Source organism: Castor canadensis, chromosome 2, assembly GCF_047511655.1.
Source record: "Castor canadensis chromosome 2, mCasCan1.hap1v2, whole genome shotgun sequence".
In the NCBI taxonomy this organism is placed as follows: domain Eukaryota; kingdom Metazoa; phylum Chordata; class Mammalia; order Rodentia; family Castoridae; genus Castor; species Castor canadensis.
This window is the reverse complement of record NC_133387.1, coordinates 191,924,698-191,937,132: the sequence shown is the minus strand read 5'-3', so window position 1 is coordinate 191,937,132 and position 12,435 is coordinate 191,924,698. Positions and strand designations below refer to the sequence as shown.

At 36.6% G+C, this 12,435-nt stretch overlaps 1 protein-coding gene across 3 annotated transcripts in view; it reads left to right on the top strand.

The window, feature by feature from the left end:
• Window positions 1-12,435, top strand: part of Ddx10 (DEAD-box helicase 10) — a 341,323-nt gene that overhangs the window by 9,664 nt on the left and 319,224 nt on the right. For 2 of the 3 annotated variants that reach the window (XM_074066768.1, XM_074066767.1), the window contains exons 4-7: window positions 742-900; window positions 2,018-2,138; window positions 3,435-3,624; window positions 10,146-10,272. In XM_074066768.1, the coding sequence (XP_073922869.1) occupies window positions 742-900; window positions 2,018-2,138; window positions 3,435-3,624; window positions 10,146-10,272 (597 nt within the window). The remainder of the gene's footprint in view (window positions 1-741; window positions 901-2,017; window positions 2,139-3,434; window positions 3,625-10,145; window positions 10,273-12,435) is intronic. The other variant, XM_074066769.1, reaches the window with a different exon arrangement.

The window sequence follows — 12,435 nt, the reverse complement described above, 5'->3', positions numbered from 1 at the left end:
CAGGTGTTCCACTGTGGTGGTTCAGAATGGTTCTGTACAGTGGGACTGTGGGCAAAGTAGTCTCTGCTTTCACACTTACAGGCCTTCCAGTGGCTTAACAGGTGTGTTAAGGACAAAGCTTTAACTTGTTTACTTTATGGAGTGTTGTTGAGAATTTTCTGAACATTGATAACTGTTCTTTATATAACAGTAGAATAGAGTTGCTTAGGAATTTACTTATACCTCATTTTCATGGTTGATCTACTAATATGATTCCTACAAAACAATTGGTTTCAAGTACTACAAAACCATTTTCTCTTAAATCCTAGCATGTTTTTTCTTTTCTTTTCTTTTTTTTTTCCTTAAAGCAGTATCTTTCTAAAACTAGGGAACTCAGTCACTGTATAACTAGGGCAGCTACCCAGATGAAAGTTTATTGTAACGTGGTTCCTGTTCAGAATGTGATAATTTTTCTTAACTTTATTTTAATTGCCAGTGGGTTACACATACCTTTCTCTGATAGCCAGTCTCCTGATTGCATGGCTCTGGCATCAGATGAGTTACCATGAGGCTTCTTTTCCCTTTCCTCTGAATTGGGAGTGGATGCTTCTGGTAGGTGGAAGAAACAGTCTCTTTCAGACTGAGTAAAACTTGTGAGTTGTATGTCTTCTGCTTTGATTTGGAGGGACAGGGTTGAGACTCAGGTCAAAAAGCTGACTTTTCTAAGCAGTGATTGGACACAAGTTTCTTCTTGTCTTCAAGGTGTTGGAAGCCTTATACCGACTGCAATGGACCTCAACTGATGGCCTGGGGGTTCTGATAATATCACCTACAAGGGAACTGGCATATCAGACCTTTGAGGTTCTCCGAAAAGTAGGAAAGAATCACGAATTTTCAGCTGGTCTCATCATTGGTGGGAAGGTTTGTCCTTTGTCCTTGTCTGTCCTTCTTTAGGAACCCAAGTAGGACTCCTATGGCAGTTGACAGGGAGGAGGTGGACTGGCCTCCTGGATGGGGGCTTATGGGGTGGTGTCACCTTGGTGTGGTTGCTGGCATCTGGAGTCTGCTTGTTAGTTTTGCTGTCTGGAAAGCCCATATTCTTCAGGGTCTTTGCATAGATGAGGCTCTGCGTCAGATGTGCAAGCCAGTTGGAGTAAGCCTACTTGTTAATGTGCTTTAAGAAGGGACATTCATTATGTGGACCTAGTACATTTTAATAAGTGTCTTCCTCAGGGTCTAAATCATTCAGAACATTGCTATGACAGCAGGAGAAGAAAGGAAGGTAGACCATTTTGAGGAATGTTAATTTTAGGTCATGGCAAAACCTCCTCAACTTTTGTTTTACCTTAGAGTTCACCTGCAGTGCTTGATTTGCTAGGGTCTCCTCTAGACTTGAGGATAAATAGTTCTTGAATTTCTATGCAAATATACAGAAAAGAAGAAAATGGCATCATAAACCATCATATACTCGTGTACCTGTCCCTTGGCTCTAACATTTAACAATATCCCACTGTTCTTTTCTCAAGGAGAGAATCTCTAAAACAGCACTCAGGTCTTTTTTCCAGTTCACAAAATGTGGTAGCGGTGTGGAGATCCTGTTCAGTGCCCCTGGATCCTGACTTAAAGAATGGGAGTAATTTAATTGTTTTTTTATTTTTTTTGGCGGGACTGGGGTTTGAACTCAAGGCTTCATGGTTGCAAAGCAGCTGTGCTACCACTTGAACTCCAGTAATTGTTTTTAAGTTAGTTCTAGCAGACTTAATAGGAAATCAAGTCTCGATCATTCATTTGATAGTTTATCTTGTCCTGAAAATGCTGGGTGTGATGAAGACTCTAGAATATTGTAGGTCTTCACTGAGAATTTTATTTAGCCCAGAAATGTGGACAAGTTACAGAAATGGAAGGGAAGAAGTTGTTTTTATTTCTAAGAGTATCTGAATGGCTAGTATGAAATGCTACATTCAGATGGCTTTTACAGTTTTGTGACACAGGCTTCTTTGAGACATGTATGTGTAATTAAAGGAACAACTGTTTTCAGGATCTGAAACATGAAGCTGAGAGGATCAACAACATAAATATACTTGTTTGCACACCAGGTCGGCTTCTTCAGCACATGGATGAAACAATATGTTTCCATGCCACCAATCTTCAAATGTTAGGTGAGTCTTAGGATTTCTAGTGAAGAAGAGGTCACTAAGCAGAGAGCTCTTATAAGATTTAATAGTGGAAAACAATCTGAATCTGAGAAATCATTTGTATTTTTTTTTTTTATTATCTTGGGCTTAGCTCAGAGTAGAAAGTAGGCCCCCCCTCCTTTTTTTTTAAATTGAAAGAGAAGAATGTACTTTTACATATGAAATTAGGCATTTTAGTATTAGATATTGACAAAAATTTTTTTGCTTTTAAGTATCCTCTTCTAGTAACTTGAAAGGTCAGATTGTCATTTTTTTAATGAATGTTTTCTTTTTTGCACAGTGATGTTACCTATTGTGTATTTAAGTCAACCTTTTATTTTCTGGACTCAAGCAGCAGTGAGAGAGTTCCAATATGCTTTTCATCCAGTATCTCCTAGTTTTAAGCTCTTATATAATTATTATTATTATTTTTTATTGTTTTATTATTCATATGTGCATACAATGCTTGGGTCATTTCTCCCCCCTGCCCCCACCCCCTCCCTTATCACCCATTCCGCCCCCTCCCTCTCCCCCTTACCCCCTCAATACCCAGCAGAAACTATTTTGCCCTTATCTCTAATTTTGTTGAAGAGAGAGTATAAGCAATAATAGGAAGGAACAAGGGTTTTTCTAGTTGAGATAAGGATAGCTATACAGGGAGTTGACTCACATTGATTTCCTGTGCGTGTGTGTTACCTTCTAGGTTAATTCTTTTTGATCTAACCTTCTCTCTAGTTCCTGGTCCCCTTTTCCTATTGGCCTCAGTTGCTTTTAAGGTATCTACTTTAGTTTCTCTGCATTAAGGGCAACAAATGCTAGCTAATTTTTTAGATGTCTACTTATCCTCACACCTCCCTGTGTGCTCTCGCTTTTATCATGTGCTCAAAGTCCAATCCCCTTGTTGTGTTTGCCCTTGATCTAATGTCCACATATGAGGGAGAACATACAATTTTTGGTCTTTTGGGCCAGGTTAAGCTCTTATATAATTATGATACCTTTGTCAAAAATTAAATTAACATTGCTCTGCTGAGTAAACTAAACTCTAGACTTTATTCAGATTTCATCAGTTTTTTTCCACTAATGTTTTTTTCTCACTTTTTTGTGGTTCTGGGATTGGAACCCAGGGTCTCACTCATGCTAGGCAAGTTGCTTTACTCTGATCTACATTCCCAGCCCATTTCATATCTTTTTCTGCTTTAGAACCACTTCAGGGTAATACGTTGCATTTAGCTTAGTGTATGTTTGAAATATTATAGTCCAACTTGCATTTTCCTTTTTTAGTTCTTGATGAAGCAGATAGAATCTTGGATATGGGCTTTGCTGATACCATGAATGCTATTATTGAAAATCTTCCTAAGAAACGTCAGACTTTACTTTTCTCAGCCACACAAACCAAATCTGTAAAGGACCTTGCTCGCTTGAGTTTGAAAAACCCTGAGTATGTCTGGGTTCATGAAAAAGCAAAATACAGGTATGGACTTTTTCAACAAAAAAAGTTATTTTAATTTAAGAATTTGCTATTCTATCTTTACATTTTGCAGGGAATAAAATACTTTGTATATACATACATACATACACACACGTATGTCTGGTGTGAGTCATTACAGAATGTGGACATAATTGACTTCCTGAAGAAATGTCTTCCAGTGAACAAACATGAGTTAGAGTCTGTGAACATGTTAATATGGATTCAACTCTAACATTGTTTATATCTTAAAACTTTCATTTCTTCTTGTTGAGAAATGTTACCCTAAAAAGAAATAGATTTGGACAGTGAACTATTTGAAACAGTTTCCCTTCTGAAAGTTCTTAAAAGTAGACAATAGAGGTTTTAAGTTCTACACTGACCTTGTTGAAAAGATTTAAGATTAAAAGAGATCATGAAGCTAAACTCTGATTCCAGGTGATCCTGGATAAAGTTTGTATAATTTTATACAAAGTTTTAGTTTGTATAAACCAAAGCCTGGTAGCTTTGGTTACCTGAGTTTGGGAATGGAACAGCAAGAAAATCCTTGAAGTATAATTTCTTCCTTTGATTGAGGAAACATTGGTCTCTTTAAGCTGTTAAAATTGGTTAGAACTAACTTGACAGTGTAAAGACTGTTTAGGTTAGTCTGATTGATGAATTAGAATTACTTGTCCCCATCCCTAATTTCTGTAGAGTTGGTTAGATCATAAGACTTTAGAAAAACTTGGCAAAGACTTTGATTTTATATTACAAATTCTTTTTGACACAGTTTCATCACTTATAAAAATGTAGCTTTCAGAAAAAAATTCTAGAAGGCAGATGTGGAGCGACACCATACACAGTTGTGGGTTGTATAAGAAGGGCTGCAGGACTCTAATTCCAGATTCACCTGACACAGGATAAGAAATCAGGTGGTGGGAATTTTTCTAATGTCACTATGGAGTTTTCTTCTTTAATAACATCAGTTTCAGTTAATAGACCATGAAAGATTATAGTCAAGATTATTTTGAGGCATTATTGATTATTCACAATTCTCAAATTGTGAAGGATCTGAAAATTAAATTTAAGAAAGTTTAGATTCTCTGAAATTGTACATTACAATATATTTATGAAAACATGTACCAGTGTGTTTTTTTCTTTACATTGCTGTATGTGGACAAATGGTGCTTCTGATGATTTTATTTTAAAGAGAAAATAGTTGTCTGTAGCTATGTTTTCTAGTGACTATAAACTGGATTCTGTGATAAAGTAGGAAAATTTCAAATTTGAGATACGCTTGTGAGCTTGTTATTAGTTACATACAAATTTAGTATTACAGTTCCTGTTAATCTGAAACACTACTCGTTAAAAATGTTCCTCTTTGTATTTATTAATACTTTTTGCCTTATAATGTGTAGTTTGATATTAGTCAACCCAACTTTCTTTTGGTTAGAGTATTTTAGTGGTGAGTCTTTTCCCATCCTTTTATTTGCTATGTTGTTTATGCCTTTCCATTTTTAGATTTATTGAGTCACCGGCATATTGTTAAGTCTGTTTGCTTCCTAACGTGTATTTCTTGCCACCTGTTTTAATTATACACGTTTTAAAGCCCTGTAATCCTCTGTTATTACTGTTCAAAGCATCAAACATCAATATTTATTTGGTGTTAATCTAAGTGTTCTTCTTGTATTTTGATCATTTGACAATTTTTCTTTGGCTTAAAGAGTTTCTTTATAGTTTATTAGTGAAATTCTGTTTTGAGTTTTCTGAAAACCTTTTTATTTCATCGGTATTTTGAAGGCCATCTTGGTAGTATTTTTTTCTCTTCAAAGATACCTTTTTATTGTAATCTAAAGTCCATTATTTCTAATAAAGTCATCTGATAATTCCTTTTCCTCGAATGTAAGGTTTTGGGTGAGATTTTCTCTGACACTCTGGTTTTTAACCAAAACAGTTAATGTGGTCTGTTACCTATCCTTATTCCAGCAGGCTGGTGCTGTAAGGGTAGGTTACCTTGAGTTGCTGTAGCTGTAGCTTGGCAGTTAGATTTTGGTGCTCTTCTAGAAGAGGGATATAGCTCTGACTTATGGGGCATAGTCCTTCTGTGGGTCTGAATAGAAGACTGGGGTATTTAACAGGGCCTCTCCATGTGGCAGGCTGAGCTGTGCAGCACTGGGAGACTGCAAAATATGCTCAGTTCTTCTTTTTTTTTTTTCCTGGTCACTCAGTCAAATTTATTGAAAAGACAAAGAGCACCCTTTCCCCACCATACTTGCTGTATCACCTTTATTATAAATCAGGTAATCTGTGTGGGACTCTTTCTGGGCCTACTGTCCAGAGTAGTCCAATAGAAATGTAATGCAAGCCACAAATGTGAGACATATGTGTACCTTTAAATTTTCTAGTAGCCACACTTAAAAATTAAAAAGAAACTGATGGAGTTTATTATAGTACATTTCAGTTCATCTAACATATATAAAAAACAAAAATATGTTTTGACTCAGGGTCTCATTATGTAGCCTAGGCTGGCTTGGAATTTGTAGTCCTCCTGCCTGAGCCTCCCAAATGCTGTAATAAAAATAAATTTTTTTGGTGGGTCTGGGATTTGAACTCAGAGCTTTGTGCTTTCAAAGCCAGTACTCTTATCACTTGAGCCATTTTGCTCTGCTTATTTTGGAGATGGGGTCTCATGAACTGTTTGCCTGGACTGACCTTGAATCACAGTCCTCCTGATCTCAGCCTCCCAAATAGCTAGGATTATAGCTCACATCTGTAAGCTGCTGGTGTCCAGCAACATAAAATTATTAATGAGACAGTTTACCTTTTTTCTGTAGTACTATGTCTTTGATACCAGTAATTCTACATTTGTTAGCACATCTCGATTCTTGACCTCTATTTAGATTTCCAAAAAATTCATAGTTGAAAAATTAGATTTACACACTTAAGTTAGTCCAAACCATAGTTAAAAGCTTTCCAGTAACTGAATTGCATCAGTGATCAGTTCTTGAACTTAAATTAAGTAACGTTTTAAAATTAGAAAATAAGTTTCTAAATTGCACTAGCCTTATGTCAGATGCTCACAATCACATAGTGTCTGCTGGCTACCACATTGGACTGTGAAGCTTTGTTCAATCTTATTTTATTTATTTATTTATATCATATTGCTGTCCTATAAACTTTGTGACTAGCTTGAGGCATAGTTCTTATAGGAAATTGAGAATTCTAGAGTATGTGCTATATTATCTTTGTCAGCTTTTAGACTGAGTTGGTTCCCTAGCATTTTCTGAAGATGAGTAGTCTTTTTTGATATCATAATGAACTCAGATTTCATGATTAATGGTGACTCAGTGATGAGTTAATGATATTTAACTGATGGGCTTAAACAGTTTTTACATCCTTCACCCACTAGAAATGATTATATTTAATACTTTCTCTTGAGTTGCCTCAGTCTTAGCTAGAAGGAAATGCTTCAAGTTGCTTTCTAGGTTCTTTAGACACATCTTGGTTAGCTCTATGGCAAGTTACATGTTTCTAGCTCTCATAAAATCCTTTTACCAGCATATGTTTTTAGCATATCATGGTCTAAGTTCTGTTGGGATGGTCATGTTTAAATGTTTAGAGTTTTCAGTGGACAGGCCTTTTTTTCCCTCAGTACTGGGGATACTGAACTTTATGCTTGCTAGGCAGGTGCTCTTCCACTTGATCTACACAATCAGCCCATTTTACTTAACTTATTTTTGGGATAGGCTCTTGCTTTTTGTCTGGGCCAGTCCACAATCCTATTTATACTTTTCCATTGTAGCTGAATGGCAGGTGTACACCACTATTCCCAGCATTTTCTGTAGAGATGGGGCTCATGAACTTTTTGTCTGGGGTGGCTAATCCTCCTGATCTCAGCCTCCTCAGTAGTGAGGGAGTTTATAGGCATGAGGCACGGTGCCCCCTGCTTGGACACACTTTTTTTTTTGGATGCATTGGGGCTTGAACTCAGGGCCTCACACTTGGAAGGCAGGCACTCATAGCTGCTTGAGCCACTTCACCAGTCCTGTACACACTTTTTAAAGGGCAAGTACATTGTGAGTTCATGCTGCTGCTTATAAATTAAATTTAGGACATAAGGTTTTCACTCAGCCTTATTATTATTATTTTTTTTTGGCATGTGTCTTTCCTATGCCAAACATCTTCATTCCCGAAGACTTCTACTTATTTATCAATCATTATATCTAAAGTAGTTTGAGGATAATAACTGTATTATTAATGCTCTGATTACTTAGAAAAACTTGAGCTTACTTTGTATTTTTTTCTTTAGGTATTTTGCAAAAATTATAACAAAGTACCTTTAAATAATTTTTGTGTCAGTAAGCCATCAATTTGATACGTATTTGGGCTCAGTTGTTTTATTTTTGATTTATTTTTATAAAACTTCAATTCACTCTTACAGTATTCCTCTGGGGATGTGATCTATTTATTTTTAAACACTTTGTTGTGCAGTTGTAGATTCACAGCAAAATTGAGAGGAAGGTACAGAGAATTCCCATATATCTCCTGCTCCCCACATATGCACAGCTTCCCAGATTATCAACAACTCCCATTAGAGTGACACATTTGGTAGAGGTGATGAAATACCTTGCTGCATCCTTGTCACCTGAAGTCCATAGTTTACATTAGGGTTTTTTGTGGCTTGAATCTGGAATGTTCCCTAAAGGCTCATATGTTGAAGTTCATGTATTGGGAGGTGGTAGAAATTTTAGGGGTGGTGCCTAGTTGGAGGAAATAGGTCATGAAGGGCGTGGCCTTAAAGGGTATATTGGGACCTTAGCCCTTTCTTCCTTTTCTCTTTGCTTTTTAGCTGCCATTGAGGTGAGCGGCTTTCCTTTGCCACAGTTCTGTCTTGATACACTGCCTTGCCACAGGCCTGGAAGCAATGGGGCCAAGTGATTGTAGACTGAAACCATAAGGCAAAATAAATATTTCCTTCTTTTAAGTTGGTTATCTCAGGTATTTTGTCACAGTAGTAGAAAGCTGACTAACACAGGGTTCAGTCTCAGGGTTCAATACCATCAGGTATTCTGTGGGCTTAGAATTTATAATAGCATGTATCCACTAGGATATTTTACAATATTTTCACTGAAATCCTCTGTACTCTGCTGTTCATCCTTTTCTCTCCCTTAACTCCTGGCAATCACTAATTTTTCTTATCTTCATAGTTTTTCTAGAACATCTTATAGTTGGAATCATACAATAGCCTTTTCACATTTTGTTTCTTTCACTTGTAGTATGCATTTAAGTTTCTTGCAAGTTTGCATGGCTTGAGAGCTCATTTCTTTTTTGGTGGTGCTGGGGTTGGAACTCAGGGCCTTGTGCATGGCAGACAGGTACTCTACCACTGAGTTATAGCCCTAGTCCTGAGAGCTCATTTCTTTTTAGTGCTGAATAATATTCCAGTTTAGATATAATGTTTTATCAATTCACCTACTATAGGATTGCTTTCAGGTTATAAATAAAGCTGCTATAATGTGTGCAGGTTTTTGTGTGGATGTAGGTTTTCAACTTCTTTGAGTAAATACCAGGGAGCATGGTTGCTGGACTAGATGGCAGGAACGTGTTTGATTTTGTTAGAACATTGCCAAACTGTCTTCAAAAGTGATTGCACCATTTTTATATTTCTACCAGCAATGAATGAGTTCCCACTGCTTCCTGTCCTCAACAAAATCTAGATTCTGGCCATTCTTCTAACTGTATAGTGGTATATCATTGTTCTAAATTTGCATGCAGTATAATACAATCTTAAGTATCACCTTTGCAGAGGTGTCTATTAAGGTCTTTGGCCTTTTTTTTTAATTGGTGCATTTGTGTTTTTGTATATTTTAGAGAACAGTCCTTTATCAGATGTGTTGTTTGCAGACTTTTTTCTATTTCCCTTCTTACTGTCTTGACAGCATTTGTAATAATAAGAAAATTAAAAATTTTAATGAAGTCTTGCTTATTAGCATTTCCATTTATAGATTATGACTTTGTTATATCTAAAATCAATTGACATTTATTTTGGTTTGTCTGCATTTTTTTCTTAATATAAACACAGATGGATCTGGCTATGCTTGTGTATGCATATATAATGTATATCTCCACCCTGATATAAGTACCAAATTATGTCCTATTCTGCTATTTGATTATTTACCTACTAATAGGTTCCAGACACAGCCATATGTGGATAAATTCCTCATTTCCTCTTTTACAGTTGCATGATACTTAATTGTATGTGTGCCCATTAGTTAATTCTGTGAGTTCCCTCATGATAGGTGTTAGTGTTGACTTTCATTTTTTGTTTTATAAATAATGGCATAAATCTTTTATTTATTTATTTTTTAAGTACTGGGGTTTGAACTCAGGGCTTTTTGCTTGCTAGGCAGGTGGGGGTGAGAGAGAGGAAAGAGAAAGAAATTTGAGAGATGTTCCACTATTAAAATTTCCTTTTTTAAAGAAGTGTGGATTTCAAAAGTTTCATTGTGACTTCTTAAAAATATTTTTTCTCTTGATTCTACAAGCACGCCTGCTACATTGGAACAGAACTACATAGTTTGTGAGCTGCACCAAAAAATTAGTGTGCTGTATTCCTTTTTGAGAAGCCACCTGAAGAAGAAGAGTATTGTATTTTTCTCCAGTTGCAAAGAGGTACCCATTGTTTGTTTATTTTTTGAACTTACTCATGTTGAATCATCTCCTTTTAGTGATCACATTTCAGTTAGATATGAGACATATTGCTAGGTGAGGGATATGTAGGTAAAAAGAATCCTGTGGTTTCTTTGAAAAAGAATCTGAGAATAAGACTTTTAAGTTCCATGAAGGTAGAAACTGTATTTCTTCAGTACTATGTTAGGTGCTAATAATACCAGAAACATAGCAGCCTCCAGTAAATACTGGTAGAAAGTACAGTTGTCACAGTTGTCAGCTAGGTTAAGCAGAGACCATCATAACATGATGCATCCCTCTTCTTCATGACTATGGGACTGAATACGCCTCTTTTTCCATGCCTGGTGTCTTTCTTTATGCTGATTTCTGTTTGGAATATTCTCCCTGCACCCCTCACACTAATTTTTGATAAATATGTTTTTCTTTTTTTTTTTAAGGTAAGCTCACATGTTACTTGGAAGTCCTTTTCTCACTCTTTTCAGAATGAGTCGTTCTCTTTTCTATCCCTTTGTAATGTTTTGCTTATATTTTTATTTAGCTAATAAACTCTTTATGAGTTCTAGCTGTGTGCTGGAAATAGGAGATTCAGAGATGCATAAGAAAACTTGGTTTTGTCCCTTAAGGAGAAGGGCCTGTAGTTGATTTATATACCATTTTCCTCTATATTTCAGATTCCTGATGACATGTAGGCATATAGTAGGTAAATTTTAGATTTATAGGTTTTATAGTAGCTTACCATGATAAGTATGCAGGTGAGTTTCCCTCTAGCGTGTGGAAGGTAAGCGGTGGTCTTTTTCTATTGTCTACTGAGCCCTGTCATTTTATCATGTAGAGAATGGCTAGATCTTCTTTGGACCTCTTTCACATTTTCAAAATTTTTACCTATCTTAATGGAAAGAGTTGGTTTTAGTATCTATAGACTAGGAATCATTTTCAGAGTTATATATAAAGTTTCCACTTTCTAATAGTTTGCTTTTGTTCTTGCCACAGTAGACAATTGTTCTTGATTGTGTTTATGACTGTGTTAGACTTTCATGACAGAATATCTGACATAAACAATTTAAGGGAGGAATTTATCATAGCTCATAGTTTGGGAATTATTTATTATAGTTCATAGTTTCACAGGGCTCAGTCTCATGGAGGAGAAGGTGTGGCATGCAAAGCAGTCATATCATGGTGGCCAAGAAGCAGAGAGAGAAAAAGAGAGAGACTGCACTGTGGGCTTTCTCTCCTTCCCTCTTTGTATTCAGTCCAGACTTATAGCTTGTGGGATGGTGTCACCCATGTTCAGGGAGGGTCTTCCCCCCCTTAGTTAATCATCTCACTGTTACAGACATACCCAGAAGTGTGCTTTGTTAGTTTCCTAGGCACTTCTCCGTCCAATCAAGTTGTTAATCAAGATTGACCTTCACTATGACCAACTCTTGTGTGTGCTCTAGTCCCTGTCCTGATCCACACAAGGCCTTTGCTAATGCACATATCCCCTTTCTTTCCTACTTTTTTTCTCCCTACCATTTTGAAATACTGCCCTTATTTAAGAATAAAAAGTGAGCCCCACATCCCTTTCCAGTCCCTGCTTTTTCTATTGCTCTTCACAGCAGTCTCTCTAGACTTTCCCTCTACTAGCCCAAATCACTTTCTTACCTCCTGTTCTCTCATTAGTTCTTCACTGAGTCAGTCCTGGGGAGATGCAGCTTTCTAGAGTCAGTGGTCACTTAATAGTCCTTATCTTATTTGACCTTTCAGAAACACTAGGTATAGCTGAACATTTCCTCTCTCTTGAAACACTTCTTTATACCTTTGTGCCTCATTAATCTCAATGCTTGTTAACCTGTTCTCCTTCACTTTGCTTTCTGAATTCCCTGTTTTAACTACCTTTGCTGAGTTTTCCTATTTTGACTACTGCAATTTGAAGTGACTCTGACTACTCTGCCTTTTTCTTTCCTTCTATGCTTTCTTTATTGGTAACCTAATGATTTTCATCCATATGCTGACAATTGTCAAGTTCACATCTGAAGCCCTGACTTCTTTCCTAAGCTCCAGATGTGCATCCCCTTGACTACTGGATATTTCCAATTGTGTCTAGAAGGCATCTCAAATTTGAGATTTATACTTGCTGAATGTCCTTATGTACTTTTTCCAAGA